The 22,577-nt window shown below is 40.0% G+C and overlaps 1 protein-coding gene across 7 annotated transcripts in view; it reads left to right on the forward strand.

Annotated features, from left to right (window-relative positions):
* The window catches only part of LOC100478996 (hyaluronan synthase 3), a 213,033-nt gene that overhangs the window by 43,405 nt on the left and 147,051 nt on the right, over positions 1-22,577 (forward strand). For 5 of the 7 annotated variants that reach the window (XM_034638550.1, XM_034638551.1, XM_034638552.1 and 2 more), the window contains 5 exons: positions 4,642-4,754; positions 6,165-6,341; positions 9,125-9,257; positions 11,495-11,683; positions 21,389-21,523. In XM_034638550.1, coding sequence (XP_034494441.1) covers positions 4,642-4,754; positions 6,165-6,341; positions 9,125-9,257; positions 11,495-11,683; positions 21,389-21,523 — 747 coding nt within the window. Of the gene's footprint in view, positions 1-4,641; positions 4,755-6,164; positions 6,342-9,124; positions 9,258-11,494; positions 11,684-15,251; positions 15,320-18,749; positions 18,904-21,388; positions 21,524-22,577 lie in introns of those variants that run through there. The other 2 variants (XM_034638554.1, XM_034638555.1) reach the window with 2 other exon arrangements.

Here is a 22,577-nt window from a genome sequence, read left to right on the forward strand (position 1 = left end):
CTGCCAGTGGGGCCATTGGTATCCGTCTGTTTCCTCAAGTGATCTGTTCTGAGCCATTATGATTTTCATAAATCCATACTTACTTCTTATTTTGCCCATTAGCCTTGTCCTACATATTTATACTGGAAAAGCTACAGTTAGACATGGAAGCTCATCTTTTCTTCAAAGCACCATTTCGCTTACTCTCAGAGAGGCTTTTTCACGCCAGAGAATTGAAAAGGTACCTCAAGAGTTCATCTCTCTCTTCCCTGCTTCAGCTTTCCCACCTCTTGGTATTTTGTTTGGTGATCCCTAGTCCTTATAGATACCTCAAGTATCCAGAAAACCTTTCAACTAAACAGGATTTCATCTTTAAAGTGCTAACTTCAGAACTGATAGAAGAAGGGAAAGCATGTGGGGAGGGTTATACATTTTTACAACTTTGTCAAGTTTCAGTATTTAAAAATTTTTGGGTGGAGGATTGGTTCATGTTTTTCAACTAGTTTTACCTCTTAATGGCTGAGGTACCATAAAGATGCAGAAGAAGAGAGCATATTTGCACTCAGGTCAGAGGATGATAGATTAGATACCAAAGAGGCCTTAAAGCTTGATTAATCTAACCTCCTTGTTTTCTAGATAAGAAACTGAGACTCAGAGAAGTCCGTTGATTTGTGTTAAGTCCCACAACTGCTCAGTAGAAGTATTACAAAAACCCTATGTGAAACATACCCAGTAGTTAAACTGCTGAGAAAAGGGAATTTCCACAGGTTGAAATAATACATAAAGTAGGGGATTGTGTTTCAGATCTTGAACTCCCGTCCTGCTTTGCCTCTGGGTGAGCAGGAAAGAACCCCAACTAGAAGGAGACTACGCATAAGCACAGTCCGAGGAAATTCCACAACACCCTGGTGTTAGGGCATGGATGCAGGGTAGTAGGGCCCCCTCCACTGTGGGGCAGGAACAGCTTACTGTTGTGCCTTCCCTGCTCCCTCGGTCGGTACTGTCACCAGTCTAGTGTGGAGGAGACTGGAAGGAACTGGCCCCAACCATTTCTTCCATATATAGTATATGACTTCATTGGAAGGACTGTTTTTTGTTTTTTGTGTTTTTTCTCTAGAGCATTTGGTCATTGTCAGTGCTGTCAGCAAGAGATCTCAGTGCAACATTGGCTGAATCAGTGCAGCCTCCAGTGTCCCTTTATGGGTCACTGAACTCCAGGTATAAGTCAGTGATCTGGGGAGTCCACATGAAGTGGGAAGTGAGCAGATTCCACTTTGGGAGTGTATATAGAAGGTATTGTTGGATGCGAGGTGCACACAAAACTGTTAACTTGCGTATGAGTTGGGTACTAGGCAAGACACTGGAAGGAGGGCACCGTCTTTGGAAAGGCCTGGCCACAGTATGGTTCTGGAGATCTACTGGAAGGCTTGGTAGAAGGGAGCTAAATAATACATAAGAGTCTCAGTTAGGAGGAAGGGGAGGCGGTGCAGAAGCTGCTGTCCGTGGTGCCGCTCGGAAACTCTCGCCCTACTTTGCAGAGGTAGCAGGACTAGAGTTATTAAAAGCCCAAAAAGCTGGGGCCTACTGATTCTGAGGGAAGATGGCTGGAATAAAGTTTGTATGGATTAGGGACTGAAGCAATCAAAACATGAGATTGGGAAGGTGAGTATTGGGAGGCCATGGAGTACGTGCTTTGTTCTTTTTAAAATTATGGTAAAATACACATGACATAAAATTTACCACTTTAACCACCTTCAAGTAGACAATTCATTGGCATTAAGTCCATTCGCGGTTGCCCAGTTATTGTCACTGTCTAGTTCCAGAACTTGTTCATCACCCCAAATGGAAACACCATACCCATTAAGCAGTCAGTCCCCATGTCCCCTTCCTCCCACCCCTTTATAACCACTCATCTGCTTTCCATCTTGTCTCTATGGATTGTGCATGGATTTTATGTCAGGCAGATCTGGGTTCACCCTGGTTCTGCCACTAAGAGTACCTTGGCTCAACTAACTTTTCTTCTCTGAGCCTGTTTTCCACATTTTTAGAATGGGCATAAAAATGCTTAACCTGCAGGACTTGTGAGGATCGATTGCATATTAAATGTTTAGCTGAATAACCTGGTTTATTCTTGAGTAGACATTGTAATAAATGGTAGCTATTTTTGGCTTCATAAAAACAGTAACAGTGGGGTTCCTTTAAGTTGTATACTTCTGTAACAACTGCTTAGTCACCAGACATTCAGGTAGCACACTTAATCATCTATCGTGACAGGTGCTGAAATAGAGAAGTAGAGAGGCTAGTTGAAGAGGTGAGAGGTAACTGTGTATTTATGGGCTGATTGTATGTTATAAGCTCTAAAGAGCTATTGAAATTTAGAGGAGAAAAGTCATGAATCGCGCTTAGATGCTTACTAAATATTTGAATCAGTGAATGAGTGGATGAACAGTTGAACAGTCAAATAAATAGTAGGCCTACGGAAAAGGTAGAAATTTTGGATGGCCCATCCAAATCTTTTGGAAAATAAATGTCCTCCCATCAAGGAAGTTTAAAATGGAGATAGTTTTGGGTTCAGTGCAAGGAGAAATGTACTACTAATGTTGGAAGGGAGGTAGGTGACAGCCTCTGTGTGTCAAGCAGAGGCCATTCAAGTTCTTTGAGATATCACAGAGAAAACTCATTGATCAATTGTTCCTAAATTCAAAAGTAGTACTTGTTCCTTCAGGAAAGTATAACAAGAGAACTTAAAAATTGGAGTAATTTATCAATAATGACATATACCTCTGAGAAATGGGCTTGATTGAATTCATGTTAAAGTTTGAGGTGTGGGGCATCTGGGTAGCTTAGTCTGTTAAGCATCTGCCTTTGGCTCAGGTCATGATCCCAGGGTCCTGGCATCAAGTCCCGCATCAGGCTCCTTGCCGCTCCCCCTGTTTGAGCTCTCCCTCTCTCTGTCAAGTAAATAAATAAAATCTTTAAAAAAATTTTGAGGTGCTTTGGTGCAGTCAAGCTAGTAAATAATGGAGATATAACTCCTTTTGGTTTTTGGTTTTTGTACAAAAGATGCTGGTAAGGAAGGATGGCTCCACAGGGATTACTTCTGGGAACCCAGACTACAGAACCAAACAATAGGCCCTTACGTTATCTGGGGGAATCTTTTTTTCTTTTTCCACTTGTAATTGGTGATATCATAATTAGGCCTGCATATTACTTGTGAACACTGCCATACAAGGCACCTCATTTAGCTGGGCTTATGGAGATTAGATCATGCACAGGAAACTGGCTCCTTGGTTATCAGGCTCCACAGAGGAGCTGGGAGGCTTAAGGAGTGTGAAAAGTTAGGGTTGATTTAAAGGCACAGGGTTCTCTGGAAAAGCACAGAGTTTTCCAGCTTGGGCCTCCATGACCTTTAGTATTCCATAAACAGCACTGATAAAAAAAATAAATAAATAAACAGCATTGATTTCTACTTCAATTAAACACAATTTAATTAATAATTAAAATCTGATAGCCTAGACACACATAACGATGATGAAAGGAGAAAGATGAGGAACAGATAGTGATTAGTTTTTTTTAAGATTTTATTTATTCATTTCAGAGAGAGAGAGCGTGCGCACGAGCACGGGGAGCGGCAGGCGGAGGGAGAAGCAGGTTCCCCACTGAGCAAGGAGCTCTACCTGGGACTCTATCCCAGGACCCTGGGATCATGACCTGAGCCAAAGGCAGATGCTTAATCGACTGAGTCACCCAGGCGTCCCAGTATTAGCCCTATTTTAAGATGAGGAAAGGGAAACTTAAGCCCTTATTTAGAGAAAGAATATTGAAAAGAATAGTATTTTGCTCTTCTTAATTCCTTAAATTACCTGCTTTGAATTATTATTATTATGATTGGTTTACTTGTTTTATTCTTCTTGGTAGAACACAAGCAATTGAGAGAGAACAACTGTTAATCATTTTTATATTCACTTCAATGCCTAGGACAATGCTTGGATTCCAGTGGGTATTCACATAAATGTTGTTGAATGCATTTGTGCTGTCCTTTTTGAAAGGACAACTAAAATGTGTGACATAATTACTGTTAACAAAAATCAGCATCCTTACACGCTTAACCCTATAAAGTCAGTGCAGAGCTAGGTGAACACTGTAATTTCTTTTAACGCTTACTGAATTAGAATAGGACATGCCCGTGTGGCAGTTAGATCTTAAGAGTGACAAATCTAGAGCAAGCTTTGTTTTTATTTTTCAAATCTAGTTTTAAGTTTTTCTATTTGACATTAATTGCTTGTTAGTTCCTAAGAGCAGGGCCTTCAGTAATGAGAGAATTATCATATAGATGAGTAACAGACAGATTAGCAAGAGATACAAAGGTTGTCAAAAGCAGGAAAGGAAGCGGTCCGAGGATGGGTTAATTTACCCATATTCCCCTGCAGTTCTTCATGCTGCGCACACGGAAGGGCCCTCCCTGCTCCAGCTCAGGCTCCGTGTCTCAGCCTGTGTGCCAATCTCAAGTGGTTTTCTTAGCCTTAGAGCTAAAATCGTTCGGTTTGGGACTAAAGTGTTGTTTAAGATAAGACTCTCTGTGCTGCTAGTAGGTGTATGGTATTTGATCCCATTCCTCTGGCCTTTCACTCATGGTACCTCTCACCATTTTCTTTTCCCTAGGTATATGTGGTTGGGAATGAACCCGTGACCGTTTTAGTGGATTCCCTGCTTCCCGTCCTGGGAGTGCTCTTTTCTCTCTACTGTTTTACCAAACAAAGTGTGTCTCACATAAGGTAAAAAAAGAAAACCTAGAGAACCTTATTTGTTTATAGTGAAATCTTTATTGTATGTTGTTCTTACTCTTATTTTGAATGTAAAACTTAATGCCACTATGTAATTTTTTTTTCTTTCAAAATCAGTAAAACATTTGAGGATCCTCTTATTTTTTCATCTGTGAAAGAAAGAGAGCTTTTCAGATTGCAGAGGATTGGATGTAATTTTTAGATGGCTTTCCTCATTCTCTGTCCTAGACGTCAGAGACAAAATCCCTGTTTACATGTGTAAACACGTCCCTGTTCGGTGAGAAATACTAGAATTACATGTCTAGGAAGGAGGAAATGGAGAGTGGATTATAACAACCTTGTGGGGAATGAGAAATCAAGTTGGGGAAATCTGGACCTGAATGTGGCACTCCGTAATTTAGACTTGGATTTGGTGTGAGTGCTGCTCAGTGTTGTTTGGAACAAAGGGATTTCTTAATCATCCAGAAAATACTCTTTTGTATTGGAATTTAAGTAGGCTTCATTTTGTGTCAGCACTGTTTTCACAGATATTTATGTTGTTTAGTCCTCCTTATAGGGTTTATATCCTTCTTAAAGTCCTAGAGAATTCTGATTTTTAGGGTTTGGAAATCCCCCACATGTGATCAGATATACAATAATAGTACCTTCTTCTTGGGTATATTATGAAGACAGACTATAAAGTGTTTAGCACTGTCCCTGGAATATCGTAAATTCAATAGACAGCTATCATCATCATTGTTAAGTCGTGAAGGAAAGCTCACATACTGCCTTGGTCTCTAACTTTTGGTCAGCACATCCTTGTAGCCCACAGCTACAAGAGCGGTGACAAGAGAGAACACAGAGGAAGATGGGGACAATAAATCTGTGAATTTGGGTTCAAAGAACTGTCCATATAATAACTTACAGTTTTGAAACCCAAATCCTCACAGCACTAACATGTCCTCATCAGAGACTGAGAAGGAAGAAGCAAACGTTTATTCCATCCCTATCCTAGTTGACTGGCAGAGATAAAAGGGGCTGAGGAATCAGCCAGAATTTGTTGGTATGCTGTTTCTTGGTCACCAGCTCTTGGTCCCATTGATAGATGGTTTTATCAGTGTAAACTTTCTTTTACACACTTGGAATTAGCTTTTTAAAAAACCGTGTGGGGCTCCTGTGTCTTATCAAGGTTGTTTCTAGAGCCAAAGATTAGTCAGTCACTCACAGAATTTCAGGATATTAGATATATTCTGAAATTCACAGGAAGCCTGGTTTCCAGTCCTACACTTCGGTAGCATGAGGTGGTTGTGCCAGCATTTAGAATGCCGTGGAACCTGACAGTCTTCCTTTCTTTTTTTATGTTAGCTTGTTAGATGTGTAGAGTAAGATGACAAGCTCATTTATAACTGCTTTTTCTGCCAGGTCACTTTGCCAAGAGATCTTATTATGGATTCTGGGGAAGCTAGAGAGGAGGAAGGCAATTGCCAGCCTGAAAGGATTTGCAGGATTGGACAAATCTGTGCCCTCTCTTCATTCTCTGTGTCAGTTTAGAGCTGCCGCTCAAGGTGGCATCATGGTTACCATCAAAGAGGCCATTTGGTGAGTCTACCCGTTCTTTACCTTCTCTCTTCTGATACAATTGCACCCAGAAGGCCCTTCCCTGACTTGTCCACTAAGGGGCGCTGATAGAACAGCACCTAGAACTTTAAGCCGCTGAGGTGCGGCTATTTATAATCTCTAAATGAAATGTGAGCACCTTAAATAATCCTGCAGGCTTTTTCCCCAGATGCTAGCTAATAGTAGGTGCAATTTGCTGGAGCCTCACAGCTCTGCATCACAAGCCCATTTACTTCACAAAGTCTTTGCCAGAGAATCAGAGTAAAGGGCAGTCACATGCTTACCCTCAACACCACGACAATCCATTCTCTTTCTGACTCTCTAAATGGTATTTGTGTGTTCAGAGTCAGACTTACTCCTCAGGGAAATTGTCAGATAGCTATCTTTTATGTTAATTTTATGTTGGGGGTTTCTTTCTCCCGGAGAGCAAATAGAAGGTGCTTAATAAATGTTAGTCAAATGGATCATTTATTTCTCTAACATCTTACAAGTATATTTTAAATTATTTCCTTTTTTGGGTGATATGTGTAGATACTATTACACCAGAATGTAAGTTCCTGTTGACCAGAGTGCCATACAATTCTTAACTGATGGCTCAGATTTTTACGTCACATTCAACGTGTGGCTGTTTGTTAAGGTGTAAATTTTATTTTTTATTCATGGTTAACTTAGACACTCTTTCAATATGATGGACTTGAGGAAAATGGAAAACACACATTGATTGTAAGCAGAATTATCAGTACAAACACAAGCTACTAATTTCTCGAGAGTTGTTGAGCACTAGTAGGTTTTATGGTTGTAACTATGCCCTTGAACTGAAAGAGTTTAAAATTTCTTGACATGATTATTTTAAAAACACTTTGGAACAGTTTAATCTGGGACCACTTTAGTGACTATATAGAGATTTTTATAGTATATAACTTATCAGTAGTTAAAACTAATTGCTATCGTGACAAGTCTCTAGTGTACATCTTAGTGCCCATATGTCAGAATCCACAGTTCTTATTGAAACTCTAGTTTCTCTTTACGGTAGGAAAAAACTGAACAGGCAGTTATTGAATGACTCTCCACCTACTGCCAGTAGATACAAGAATTTTTTTATGTACAAACCTGAATTTTTTTTCTGAAAATAGGGTCCATAGTTTTCATTTGGTACTTAAGGCACTCCATATCTCCAAAAAATTGACATTCACCCTATCAAAGAAGTGTGTGTGTGTGTGTGTGTGTGTGTGTGTGTGTGAGAGAGAGAGAGAGAGAGAGATTTTATCTTTTGTTCTAAAGATCTTGATCCTGGTGCCAGCCCCCTTAAGACAGGTCAGTCTCACCACTTAACCTTTTACCCTATCATTCTGCCCAGGAGCCCCAGTTATCAATAAGAAGTCTGTTTAAAGAAACACTAAAAGAGCAGCTTAAATTTCATGATCTTTAGATCCAGAATTTTTATTTTTCTGGAGCTAAATATAACTACCGTATTTGGAATTGACTCTTTTAATATTGAAATTTTAAGAATGAATGAAATAGAGCTTCCTAAGGTAATTATTGTCATGACTTTTTTGAAAAGTATTTGAATATAATACTTCATTTTGACAGGATGGTTACAGAAGCTTAGAAGTGACTTTTAGCCATTTCAGTTTTTTTTATAACGTAAAATGTGGTGTAGATACATGACTGGTCTGAAAGATGCTGGGAGATTCTGGGAGAATATAAGAACAGATCTTAAGCGTAGTTTATAGGTTATTCGTTCTACCACAGGAGTATAAAGGCTGTGTTACTAGCGAACTGGCAGATTGGAACTTATTGCCCAATGGGATGGCCGAATCGACTTTATTTCATAATTGTACTTTTCAGTGACATGAAGCAACATGTCATTTTTTTCTCAGTTTAGTCTGAAAACATTTTATTCCTTCTTTAGTCGCAAGAGTACGTACCTTCTTTATATAACACAAAAAGCATAAAGAGGAAAACAAAAAACAACTACGATCCTAGTCACTGTTTGCATTTTTTTAGGGTTTTGTCTTCCAATACATCTTCGTGCCTCTGTGTTTGTTTACGTGATATGGTATAATAATATTGTATCTTTGCTTTTTCATTTAATCTGCAATAAAACTAAACCCCTTAGTACCTCATGAGAAATTTCTTAGAACTTTTTGCAGAAATTGTAGCATTGCTTTTAGTAACTTGGCCATATTTTATTAGTTGGAAATTTGGCCTACTCAGTTTTCCTGAGTCTTTACACATTTTCGTATTTCAGCTAGTTAGTTGTTATTTGTTGAGATTGACTGCATGTTCTCCTATAAGCATAGTATCTTTTCCTGCTGCCCATAACCCTTCAGTGGCTCATTGAAAAAAAGTCCACCTTTCTTTGAATGGCATTCAAGGCCCTCTGTGACCTGACCTTCCTTTGCAGACTTTTTCTCTATTCTTCCTCAGGAACCAGAATATCTGCATACAACCTATACTTCAATTTCTCCTTACTTTTTCAGTTTGTTGAAATAATAGTAATTTTTCAGCATTCATCTGCAAATCCACTTCCTTCACAAGACTTTTTCCCACTGAGCAAATGACTACATAGAACATGATAGCCTACCTTCTGAAAATAAATACTTTTCCAAAATGGAGAAACAGGAAAATAAAGAAATTTTTGAGATCTTTCTAATGATTTACTATATGAAAATGCCATGTTACTTTAGAAGATATTACGGAGTTTCAAAAAAAAAAAAATCTCTGGGTGACACTGCCAAGATAAATCTTACCATGTGTTGCAGTGATGAAGATGAAGATGAAGCCCTGTACCAGAAGGTGTCCTCAGAGCAGTGCCAGGTAGAGCATCTCGGGGACTTGTTAGCCCACTGCCAAGAGTGCGGTTTGGCAGGTGACTTCTTCATCTTCTGCTTGAAGGTAACAATTTCATATAGTGAGGACACAGTCAGCTATATTCCAGGGTAGCACCGGGATCCCCTTTGAATTTTCAGGGCACCCATAACTTTAGCTCCTAAAATTAAGGTCTTAATCTAAGAGAGAAATAATCAGAGGATGTAAGAGTACCTCATTTTTGAATAGCCTTTAGGTTGGTAAAAAGAAAAAAAACTTACCTTTAACAGTACACCTATGATCGAACTATTTCCCGAGGTAATCCACCCTGAGCTTTGAGAGATGACCAGAGCAGAACTACTGATCTATGAAAGGGTTAATCTTTGCTCTGTGTTGACAGTAAGTACTCTTTTGAAGTTAATAGCAGGTTTTGCAGTTATGGAGTAATCCTTTATCCTTTCTGACTGTTGTTTTGTCAGGTATTTGGAAAAGAGATTTAGCAGTTCTGCCTTTCTCATTTCATTTTGTAACCACCTGAAACCTTTTCCGGGTCTGTTTCTTAGTGTTGGTGGTTGTGCTTCCTCTTGCTCTAATCTCTGACAGCAACTTGTACCCCATACTGTACTCCTTATTTGTACCGTTTGAGACTGTAAACTGGGTGATCTCTGATTTTCTATCTTCCAGCTCTGCCTTCTCCATTATTTTCCCTAAATAAAATGTCTACTCTAAGAAAATGTCTGTGGAGGTTAAGGGTGGTGTGGTTATGGAGGAATGCAAGGAGAGAATCAGGGGTAACACTTCTAGAACTTGAAGTAGGGGCCCCTTTTTTGATGCTTTTCTCACCTCTTGTGTTCCCATTTTTTAAAAAGATTTATTTATTTATTTTAGAAAGTGAGGGAGAGAGAGAGGGAAAAGGAGAGAGAGAACGTGCACGTGGGAGGGGCAGAGGGGGAGAGAATCTCAAGCGGACTCTGCACTGAGCACAGAGCCTGATGTGTGGCTCGATGTCACAACCCTGAGATCATGATCCTGACACCATGACCTGAGCTGAAACCAAGAGTTGACTGCTCAACCGACTCTGCCACCCAGGCATCCCTTCCTGTGTTCATATTCTATCCTCTTACCTAGCCACTCATTGTAAATAATATTCCAAGATGTGCTGTTAATCGGAGAATTTTTAAAAATTGTTTAAAAACAATAAAATCAAGGGTGCCTGGGTGGCTTAGTTGGTTAAGAGACCGAATCTTGATTTTCACTCAGGCTGTGATCTCAGGGTCATGGGATCAAGCCCTGTGTCAGGCTCTACCCTGGGCATGCAGCCTGCTTGAAATTCTTTCTCTCCCTCTCCTTTTGCCCTCCCCACCCCACACTGTCTCTCTCTCTCGCTCTCTCAAATAAATAATAAATCTTTAAAAAAAAACAAAAACAAAAAAATCAAAGGGCTTTGCTCTAAACCAAGGTTTCTGCACCTTAGTACCATTGGCATTTTGGACTGGGTAATTTTTTGTTGGGAGTTTCCTGTGCTTCCTTGTAGGGTGTTTAGTAGTATCCCTGACTCTACCACTAGATGCCTATATTGCTTTCCAATTATGACAACCAAAAATGTCCTCAGACATTGCTGACTGTCCCCTGGGGAGCAAAAATTCCCAGGCATGGTTGGGAACCATTGCTCTAAACTGTCACTTCTTTTGGTAAAGCATTAATTGTTAAGGAACGTAAGCTTTTCCCTTCCCAAGGAAATTTACAGTGTGAAATATAGGGGAAAAGCCTACAAAACCCACAGTAATGAATTATCTAATAGTAGAGATTTAGTTTTAAATATCTTAGGGGAAAAGATGCTGAAAGCATTTAATGGTCTCTGAAAAGGATTTGGAAATGTTACATGACCTGAGGTCTCAGTTCAGCAGGGCTAGTGGTAGAGACCCTAAAAAATGCTGATAAAGTGAGTAGTCTGTCAAACTACTTCTCTTTGTGTATGTGTGCTTTTTATTATGAAGTTTTAAATCATTGTATACATGATATCATAATACACATATTATTCTACAATTTCCATTTTTCAGTCAACACTGTTTTTGAGGTCTTTCTGTTGATGTCCATATCGATCTAGTTTATTTATTTCAACTGCTCCAGCATAATAAATACAGTTTATTTATTCACTCTCTTATTGCTAGACCTTTGTCTCCAAATTTTGGCTATTATAAATAATGCAAGGAACATTTAGACTCGTTCTTTACATATACATTTCAAACAGTTTTCTCACTGTTGTTGAAGCCCTTAGTTCTACAGTCTTTTTCTTTACTCTTTCTTTGCTCCATTGCTGATAGGAGTTGACTCATGTGGCTGAGGAAAACGAAGCAGAGTTAAAAACAAAGCCCTTCTCCAGCAAAAGCCTCTTGGAATTAGAGCAGCACCAAACTCTTGTGGAAGGCCGGGAGCGGAAGCTGCTGGTCCTACAGCTGTTGGCTGTTCTGTGTGAGAGGATGTCCGAGCAGATTTTCACAAACATCACTCAGGTCAGTGGCTGCCATGTTCCAGATCCCAGGCTGGTAGTATTTGTCTATTTTGGTTTCTTTACATGCTTTCCAAAAAATGTGGAAAAAAAAAAGTTGCTGAGAGATTGGCTTGGTAGCAGCTGCCTCAGTGTTACCTGGATTGCTGCTTACACATGTGGATTACCGAGCCCACGACAACCAGCAGAAGCAGAGGTCCTTGTGGAGGTCCTGCCAGCTGGCATGGTAAAGCAGCTCCGGACGTGATTCTCATGCAGAGAAGACTTTGAAAATTGTAGATATTGATGTGTTACATCATAGGGTCTTCAACTTTTGGGGCAAATACAATTGTCTGAGTCTTTTTCAAAATATGGATGCCCGGCCCACTGCTTACAGAGATTCTGATTCAGCATGTCTGCTTTAGCACCTGGGCATCTGTATTTTTTTAAGCCCCATGGATGATTCTAATATGTATCAAAAGTTGAGCATGATTAGAAAATGTAAATTTGGGGGCGCCTGGGTGGCANACCTGGGTGGCAGAGCAGTTAAGCGTCTGCCTTCGGCTCAGGGCGTGATCCTGGCCTTATGGGATCGAGCCCCACATCAGGCTCTTCCATTGTGAGCCTGCTTCTTCCTCTCCCACTTCCCCTACTTGTGTTCCCTCTCTCACTGGCTGTCTCTATCTCTGTCGAATAAATAAATAAAATCTTTAAAAAAAAAAAAAAAAAAATGTAAATTTGAAAAAAAAATTGCTAATGATAATAATACCACTTTAAACTTTATAGGTCTACCTGGCAGCCTATCTCCACAATAGCCTGTGAAGTTTTAAGGTTTTTTTTAAATGTTTGAAGGGTAGTATAACTGTAAATCAGTGCCTGAATTTTGTTGGCTCAGACATTTTATATTTACCAGCTTTTTAAAAAATAGGAAATAANTAAATTTGAAAAAAAAATTGCTAATGATAATAATACCACTTTAAATTTTATAGGTCTACCTGGCAGCCTATCTCCACAATAGCCTGTGAAGTTTTAAGTTTTTTTTTAAATGTTTGAAGGGTAGTATAACTGTGTAAATCAGTGCCTGAATTTTGTTGGCTCAGACATTTTATATTTACCAGCTTTTTAAAAAATAGGAAATAAAAGGGACACCTGGCTGGTTCAGTCAGANAAAGGGACGCCTGGCTGGTTCAGTCAGAAGAGCATTTGACTCTTGATCTTAGGGTTGTGAGTTTGGGCCCCACATTGGATGCGGGGCCTACTTAAAAGGAAAAAAATATAAAAAAATAAATAGGAATTAGAAGTAATAAAGCGTAGGCAATGCAGTCACCATATTTTTACATTATTACCGGAATTAGTTGTTGCTTGGCTGGTGAATAGTCAGTTGTAAGATGATATGATTGTCACACTTAAATCTGGTTCTTCAGCTCTTTGTATTGCCGTCATTGTCATCTGCCTTCGGTGTTGCTAAGCAGCGTTTCACTATAGCTCCTGCTGAGAAAATTTGCAGCTGTCTGTCAGCTCCAACTTACCGTGCTTGTTTAATGAGAATTATGTTCATGATTTCTTTCCTGGCTTCTTATTCCTTCAGTTCACTGACCCTGTGTTACCCAGTAGGGTGATTTGTTTCTCCTGTGTTTATATCAGTTCCCTAAAGACTTTGTCACCCAGACCTTATGTTTTTGTCTTAAGATGCTGGTTGAAAGGGAAAATGGCCTAAAAACTGTATGACCTGAGCTTTTACACTTAACACCCTTTGCTCCTAATTAAGGAACAGTGGTTTTAAGCCGATACAGAAGTGACTTGTCCCATTAAGTTATCCTTCGGCTAAAGTTAAAATGAATCAAGATGAAAAGAACCACAAAAAAATATTAAATTGCTCTTAGTTTTACTGCTAGTGATAATTTTAGTATTTATTTTGAAATACACACACATATGGATAAGTTATAAATAATACATGTTATAAGTAATTTTGTTAATATCATTAGGAACCAAGATTTTCAGTATAAGGAAAAAAGTTATGAATATAAAATCAAAGAACTTGACTAAAATTTCTATAATATTGAATTTCAATTGGAAGTATTCGTATGAACTCACAATTAAATTTTTTTCTTTTTAAAAAATAGATATTCCCTTGCTCATTCCACTGTCCATGACAGGAAGCAGTGACAAACCAGCTGCATCCTTCGTGCTGGACCGTAGTTTCTAAATATCAGGTCCTGCTGGAAGAACACAGAGCTCATTGGAGTAAAGGTTCATTCAGGTCTAGGGCAGGAATTGTACGCTGTAAGCCTCAGGGCATCTTGTTGTGCCTAAATAAGAGGAAGATGCCTGACATTAATGAAGTCATGTCAGTAGCACTCAGGAGCCAACTTGAAAGATCTCCTCTTGGCCACAGATAAGGCATTTTGAGCATTAAAAAGAATAATGCCTGCAATGGATTGAAACATGTCGAAGTTCTAAAAACCTGAGCCACCGTCCCTGTCTCCCCCCACAGAATCCCTTTTGGACATCTCTGGAAGTTGCTAGGGCATCAACTCATTATTTTGTAAACTGGTAAATGAAAGAATAAAACATTTATCTTACCTTTTCTGACAGCACTGTATTTCAGTATAACCAGATAGTCGGTGAAGGGAAATTTTTCTTTATATAAGAATCACAGCTAAAATATTAAAAAAGAGACCTACAAATTTATATTTTGCAATCCCCTAATGAAATAGTAGATCTAGGTAACAATCATTGTCTAAAACTATTAGGGGTACTGTATAATGAATATAATTGGGCCAAATACATCCAAATCAACTGATCCTTTTTTCCACCAGCATTTTATTATGAATACTTTCAAACTTGAAAGAATTTTATGGTGAATACCTGTATATCTATAACCTAGATTCTACTATTAGGATTTTATTGTATTTGCTTTATCACATATTTACCTATGTTTCCGTCTGTCTGTCCATTTTTTTTTCCCATCTGTCTATCCATTTAATTTTTGGTGGATTTCAGGGTCAGTGTAGATATCAGTGGATGTTCTGCTAAATATTTACAGCCTGAAATGATCAATCTCAACATCACCAGAAGTAGACAAGCAGACATTATGTGTCTCCTACTGTAATGCAGTAAGAGGTATGTAGCACCACGTGTGAAGGGTTCTTCCCCCAAAAAACAAACAAAGAAAACCCTACAAACAGGCAAACAAAAGACAAAAAAAGTCCATAAAATGTGAATCAGAATGTAATGAAGGAAACTCAGGGTACAGCAATGTTATGCCATGAGGAAACAAAATCAGCCAATTTCAGAATATGAGATATTCTACAGTACAAATGACCCAGTTTCTTCATCAAATAAATGGCTTAAAAAGGAGCAGGGCTTCTGTAGCTTAAAAGAGACTCAAGAGACCTATCAACCAAATGCGATGTGTGGATTCTCATTCAAACATACTGGTTGTAGAAGAGGACATTTTTGCACAGTCATGGGCCAAGTATTTGAAAGTATAAGGAATTTTTTATTGAGTATAATCATGGTATGGTAGTTACGTGGTTTTTTTTTTTTTTTTTTAGATTTTTATTTTTAAGTAATCTCTACACCCAATTTGGGGTTCGAACTTAGAATCACAAGATCAAGAATCACATGCTCTACTGACTGAGCCGGCCAGGTGCCCCTGGTATGGTAGTACTGTTAAAAAAAAATCTTCTTGTTACAAATGTATATTGAAGTATTTATGGATAAAAGATTAAAAATTCAATGAAATGTATTGGCAGATGGCGTACAAGAAGGTATAGAGAGGAATGAGCCATTCAGTGGTCTTTGTATGGATACAGAGCCCTGTACCAACTCCCCATTTCCTTCATTCGACAAATATGTAGTAAAGGCCCACTATTTGCCATGTACTCTTCTAGGTACTAAGGACACAGCAGTGAATAACGCATATACCTATCGTCATGGGATTACATTCATGAGGGAAAGAAAGAGAGTAAACAAGTAAGCAGAAGCACACAGTGTCTTAGATGGTATTAAGTACCAGAGAGAAAAATCAAACAAAGGGGATGTAAAGACAGTGTGGTAGAGAGAGTGGTCATGGAGAACCTCACTGAGAAAATGGCTTTTTTTTTTTTTTTTTTGAGAGAGTGAGCGCATATGTGTGCGTGAGCGGGTGGGGTAGGGGTAGAGGCAGAGGGAGAGGAAGAGGGAGAATCTTAAGCAGGCTCCACGTCCAGCAAGGAGCCCAACATGGGGCTCGATTTCACAATCCTGAGCTCGTACCTGAGCTGAAATCAAGAGTTGGAAGGTTAGGGGCGCCTGGGTGGCACAGTGGTTAAGCGTCTGCCTTCGGCTCAGGGCGTGATCCCGGCGTTATGGGATCGAGCCCCACGTCAGGCTCCTCTGCTGTGAGCCTGCTTCTTCCTCTCCCACTCCCCCTGCTTGTGTTCCCTCTCTCACTGGCTGTCTCTATCTCTGTCAAATAAATAAATAAAATCTTTAAAAAAAAAAAATGTAGTTAGAGCACATGTATACTTTAATGTAGCTGGAGGATAGGGTTATTTTTTTATTTTTATGTTACGTTAGTNAAGGTTAACCTACTGAACCACATAGGCACCCCAACAGAATGACTTATGAGCAAAGATCTGGAATCGGGAAGGAGAATGCCACCGAGATACCTCAGGGAAGAGTGTTCTAGCTAAGAGGGAGCATGTCTCAAGTGTGGAGGGCTCAGCGAGGAGCCAGTGTAAATGGAGTGGAATGAGCGAGATTTCCTTTTTTTTTTTTTTTTTTTTTTCCTTTCAAAAANTACCCTTTGGACCGATCTTTCTTTCTTTCTTTCTTTCTTTCTTTCTTTCTTTCTTTCTTTCTCTCTCTCTCTCTCTCTTTCTTTCTTTCTTTCATTATGTTATGTTATGTTATGTTATGTTATGTTATGTTATGTTATGTTAGTCACCATACAGTACATCATTAGTTTTTGAGTAGTGTTCCATGATTCATTGTTTGCATATAACACCCAGTGCTCCATGCAGTATGTGCCCTCCTTAATACCCATCACCGGCCTATCCCAATCCCCAACACTTCTCCCCTCTGAAGCATTCAGTTTGTTTCCAATCGATTCCATTTACAATAGCACCAAAAATCATACAATATCGCGGAATTAACTTAACCAGAGAGGTAAAGGATCTATATTCTAGAAACTACAGATCACTGTTGAAAGACATTGAAGAAGACGCAAAAAGATGGAAAACCATTCTATGCTCATGGATCGGAAGAATAAACATAGTTAATATGTCTGTGCTACCCAGAGCTATCTACACTTTCAATGCCATCCCAATCAAAATACTAATCACATTTTTCAAAGAGCTGGAACAAACAACCCTTAAATTTGTGTGGAACCAGAAAAGGCCCTGAATCGCCAAGGAAATGTTGAAAAGGAAAAACAAAGCTGGGGGCATCACGTTGCCTGCTTTCAAGCTATACTACAAAGCTGTGATCGCCAAGACAGCATGGCACTGGCACAAAAACAGACACATAGACCAATGGAACAGAACAGAGACTCCAGAAATGGACCCTCGGCTCTATGACCAACTAATCTTTGACAAAGCAGGAAAAAGCATCCAGTGGAAAAAAAGACAGTCTCTTCAATAAATGATGCTGGGAAAATTGAACAGCTATATGCTAAAGAATGAAACTTGACCACTCTCTCACCCCATACACAAAGATAAACTCCAAATGGATGAAAGACCTCAATGTGAGACAGGAATCCATCAAAATCATAGAGCAGAACGTAGGCTGCAACCTCTTTGACATCAGCCACAGCAACTTCTTTCATAGCACATCTCCAAAGGCAAGAGAAACAAAAGAAAAAATGAACTTGTGGGACTTCATTAAGATAAAAAGCTTCTGCACAGCCAAGGAAACAGTCAAAAAACCTAAGAGGCAGCCCACGGAATGGGAGAAGATATTTGCGAATGACACTACAGATAAAAGACTGGTATCCAAGATCTATAAAGAACTTCTCAAACTCAATACACGAAAAACAAATAATCAAATCAAAACATGGGCAGAAGATATGAACAGATACTTCTCCAATGAAGACATACAAATGGCTAACAGACACATGAAAAAATGTTCAAAATCATTAGCCATCAGGGAAATTCAAATCAAAACCACATTGAGACTGAAAATTGACAAGGCAAGAAACAGCATATGTTGGAGAGGATGTGGAGAAAGGGGAACCCTCTTAACAGTGTTGGTGGGAATGCAAGTTGGTACCGCCACTTTGGAAAACAGTGTGGAGGTCCCTCAAAAAGTTAAAAATAGGGGCGCCTGGGTAGCACAGCGGTTGGGCGTTTGCCTTCATGTCAGGGCGTGATCCCCGTGTTATGGGATCGAGCCCCACATCAGGCTCCTCCACTGTGAGCCTGCTTCTTCCTCTCCCACTCCCCCTGCTTGTGTTCCCTCTCTCGCTGGCTGTCTCTATCTCTGTCAAATAAATAAATAAAATCTTTAAAAAAAAAAAAAGTTAAAAATAGAGCTACCCTATGACCCAGCAATTGCACTACTGGGTATTTACCCCAAGGATACAGACATAGTGAAGAGAAGGGCCATATGCACCCCAATGTTCATAGCAGCATTGTCCACAATAGCTAAATTGTGGAAGGAGCAGAAATGCCCTTCAACAGATGAATGGGTAAAGAAGATGTGGTCCATATATACAATGGAGTATTACTCAGCCATCAGAAAGAACAGTTACCCAACATTTGCAGCAACATGGACGGGACTGGAGGAGATCATGCTAAGTGAAATAAGTCAAGCAGAGAAAGACAATTATCATATGGTTTCACTCATTTATGGAACATAAGAAATAGCAGGGAGATCGGTAGGACTATGGACCCTTTGGACCTTTCTGTATTTGGATCTCTGTACTTGGCAGAGTAGAAGTGCTTTATGTGATTTTTTTTCTCATATATTAAAAATATTTAACATAAGTAACACGTGCTCATTGTAGAAACATTAAACAATAAAGTGCATAATTTAAGAAGTTGGACTTTTGATTAAAGATAGTATATTGAACACATGTGTTTATCTGCTTCTTCTGGAAACCACAGGGGCCAACAGAGCAGGAGAGGAGAGACAGCAGATAAAAGAGAGTAACAGCATTTGGAAACTGGAAAATAACGGCTGATCCAGCAACTCCGAAAATGGAGAGCTATGTGCCTGCATGGGAGAAGTCAAGAAGCAAAGCACTATACCTCAGTGAAGGTGTTCACATTTTATTTTGAAAAGAAAAAAAAAAAAGCATGATACTTCTCATTGCAGATCAACAGAAGGACTGGAGGTGCTAGATCAGCTGTAAAGACAAAGCTAAATTTAGAGCTTAAAACAGGTTGAAAGGTTCTGCAAGGTTCAGTAGACCCTTGATTCCTTCCTTCTGATTTGTACAGACACCTCCCCTCCCCAGTGAAAGCCTGGAGGCATGTTCTTGAGAGAGGTTGAACTTGGGTGGCAGCACCAAACTGAAAACCTGGCGGGTTAGGTTGCTGTCTACAGACTCAACAGTGAGACCTCAGCCCGCTCCCGCTTGACTGCCAGAATGTTGGCAAAAGGTTTATACATCCCCATGGGAAGCGGGGGAGAATTTAGGGGATTCACATCTGTAACACGTTCAGAATGGTACCTGGTAAATAGCAAATGTTTAATGTTATTATTAAGCACCTAAACCATTAAAAGTGGTTTCCTCTCTAGAGCCACAACCAGACGGGAAGAAGTGGGGTGGGGCACCTCTGTTTTTCAGTATAAACTTTCAGGAATAGTTGGCTTTTTAGATTATGTAACATCACAAAAATGGTTAAGTAAAAAGTAAAAGTGTCTCCCTCCTCTCCACAACGTATGTAAATTCTAGAACACTCTTCAGTTACATACCTGTCCTTGTGGCTGGCAGCCCCACCAGTCACAGGAAATGAGTAGTAACTGGGAGGAGCTGTTGTCCAGATGGGTGTCGTGGTTTTGTTGTTACAAGAAAAAAACTTGGGGGAAAAGGCACTTCATGGATGACAGTAATAGCTGGCTATCAAACCGCAGTTTACAGCTCTGAGGTGTTTTGTTTTGGGGGGTTTTGGGTTTTTTTTTTACATACATACAAACAGAGTTTCTTTCTTAACAACAATAGGATCATACTGCCTGTTTCGGGGCATCTTATATATATATGTATTTTGAGGAAGGACTTAGAGAAAGTGGAAAGGCTAGACAGTTCTTTTCCAGCAATTTAACAATACATTGTGCTGAAGTAGAAGCTTCCTATACTCAAGGGGTGCTTTAGAAAACTCTAACGCAAGATAGATGGCCCGAGATGGTAAAGGCCAGTGTCCTTAACTTCTAATATCAGTAAAGTCTTAGGCTTGAGAGGGTGGTAAAAATTGCCATAACCAGCATTGTTCATTTCAGTAAGTGGAACTTTTAACAACCTTTCTAGTTTCCTGCCTTGCTCCAAAGACAAGTGCTAACAAGCCATTCTCCTGACTTTAAGCTTGTAATAAAGACTCTAGCATAGCATGTGATTTGCCCAGAGAATTAAACATGCAAGCTTGCATGGTATTTAGAAGCTTATTATGACCTATCTCAGCTGTACCACTTTCAAAATGATTTTTCCCTTTTGAGCCATTAATCCTGGATATGCGTGCATGTGTGCGTGTTTGCACGTGTGTGCCTGCGCATGACGGATGTGTGTGTGTTTGCTTTTATTCAAAGGTATTTCTACTTAAGGTGATTAATACAAGTGCAGTTAAAATGATGCTGACCAAATTAATTCCATTTGAAGCTTAGTTGCTAGCCAAATGCTATATAAAATCTTAAATATGAATAATCTTAATCCTTTAAAAATATTCGATACTTAAAAAAATGACTCTGGAACATTTGTACAGATTGTTTGAGGACTCAATTCTAGATAAAATTGAGTGCTTCTTCCCCCATTCTTTGCTTACTGGAATCAGACTGTCATAACCAGGTTGAGGCAGGGGAGTCTTTGAGGAGGAAGCCTCATTAGGAGAAGCAGATCTAGGACCCTCTAAGATGGTCCAAAAGTATCAAATCATTTTTCATTTTAATTTCTTGGTAAAATTCATAAAAACTCAAGGATGTTAGATTAGTATATTAAAACATTTGGGAAAGTATCAATGAGGTTTCTCATTTATTGACTGCATGACCTTGACCAGCTCACAGATTCTTCACCAAAAAATGAGGACAAGGGTGCCTGGTTGGCTCAGTTGGTAGAGAATGTGACTCTTGATCGTGGGGTCATGAGTTTGAGCCCCATGTTGGGAGTAGGGTTTACTTAAAAAAAATGGGGGGGAGCGACTGGGTGGCTTAGTCTGTTCAGCATCTGCCTTCGACTCAGGTCATGATCCCAGGATCCTGGGATTGAGTCCCGCATTGGGCTCCCTGCTCAGTGGGGTCTGTGCTTCTCTGCCCCTGTATCTCTCTCCTTCTGCCCCTCTCCCCGCTTGTGCTTTCTCTTTCTCTCTCTCAGATAAATAAAATCTTAAAAAAAAAATGAGGACTGGAGCGTTGACCTCCTAGAGTTGACATGAGATGTAGGTGATACTGTGCGCTGAGGACACTGAGCACCATGCCTGTTCTTGCAGGTTCTTGCCTTCGTGATGTTGATGAGGATGTAGACATAACATGTAAAGAGAATTTTGTGATTCTTTTCCTTAGTCCTCACCGATTCTAAATTCCGTTTCTGTCGCAGGTTGTGGACTTCGTAGCAGCCACACTGCAGCGGGCGTGCGCAAGCTTGGCCCACCAGGCAGAGAGCACTGTGGAGTCGCAGACACTGAGCATGTCCATGGGGCTGGTGGCTGTCATGCTGGGAGGAGCGGTTCAGGTGAGTGGCAGACACGAACCCAAGTAGGATGGAGGGAGGAGAGAAGAGAAAAACTTGTTGCTTCCCTTCTCACCCTTGTGAGAAATCAGAATGGCTGTTGTGCTTAGGAGAACGAGGGTAAACCAGTCAGGTTGTTAATGAGAATTCTCTCCAAAATAGAGGACAAGAAAATTGTAATGGCTTCCACCTCGTCACCTGTGTAGACTTCAGTATCAGAGTATCAGAAGGGTGGGGCTCTTTGTGACCTGGCATAAGTTTGATTTGGAAATATTCAGCACAGTGTTAAGCATCTATGGAGAATACTAGCTTCTCTGTCCCTTACCCTAAGGTCTCTCCAAAGTTCAGCCCCTGACCCTACTGCCGTAGTTGGGGGAAAACTTGTGTAAACTGCTGATTGCTTAGGATTCCATCTGTTTTGAATAGTTCTGTTTTAGCACAGGATCCATTGTTCAACTCATATCATGTGGCATGTTAAAGCCTGTGTCCAGTGCATGTATTTTTTTTTTTAGATTGATTTATTTTAGAGAGAGAGAGAGAGAGCAGAACCGGGAGGGGCATAGGGAGAGGGAGAGAGATTCTCAAGCAGACTCCACACTGAGCACAAAACCTGACACGGAGCTTGATCCCAGGACCCTGAGACCATGACCTGAGCCGAAACCAAGAGTCGGGCACTTAACTGATTATGCCACCCAGGCGCCCCGAGTCCTGTATGTTTTACATACTGAATTTGTAATTTTTAAATTCACTCACTCAAAAAATAGTGATTGCTTACTGCTGTGTGCCCACTAAGGGCCTGAGAATCCTGCCATGGACAAAGCAAACATGGTCCCTATCCTCATATAGTTTACAGCCAGTGAGGGAGTCAGACACCAAATAACTATTCGAAAAATATACTTAGAATTGAGTTAAGTGCCTGAAAAGAGAAGAGGAAGGTACCAAGAAAACATAGCATCTAACATAGGCTGGGAAGGTTTCACTGAGGAGGTACAAGTAGAAGCTAAGACTTGAATGGTGAATAGGGGTTTGGGGGTGTATGCAGTGCAGGTGGAGGCAG

This window comes from Ailuropoda melanoleuca, chromosome 12, assembly GCF_002007445.2.
Source record: "Ailuropoda melanoleuca isolate Jingjing chromosome 12, ASM200744v2, whole genome shotgun sequence".
Lineage (NCBI taxonomy): Eukaryota > Metazoa > Chordata > Mammalia > Carnivora > Ursidae > Ailuropoda > Ailuropoda melanoleuca.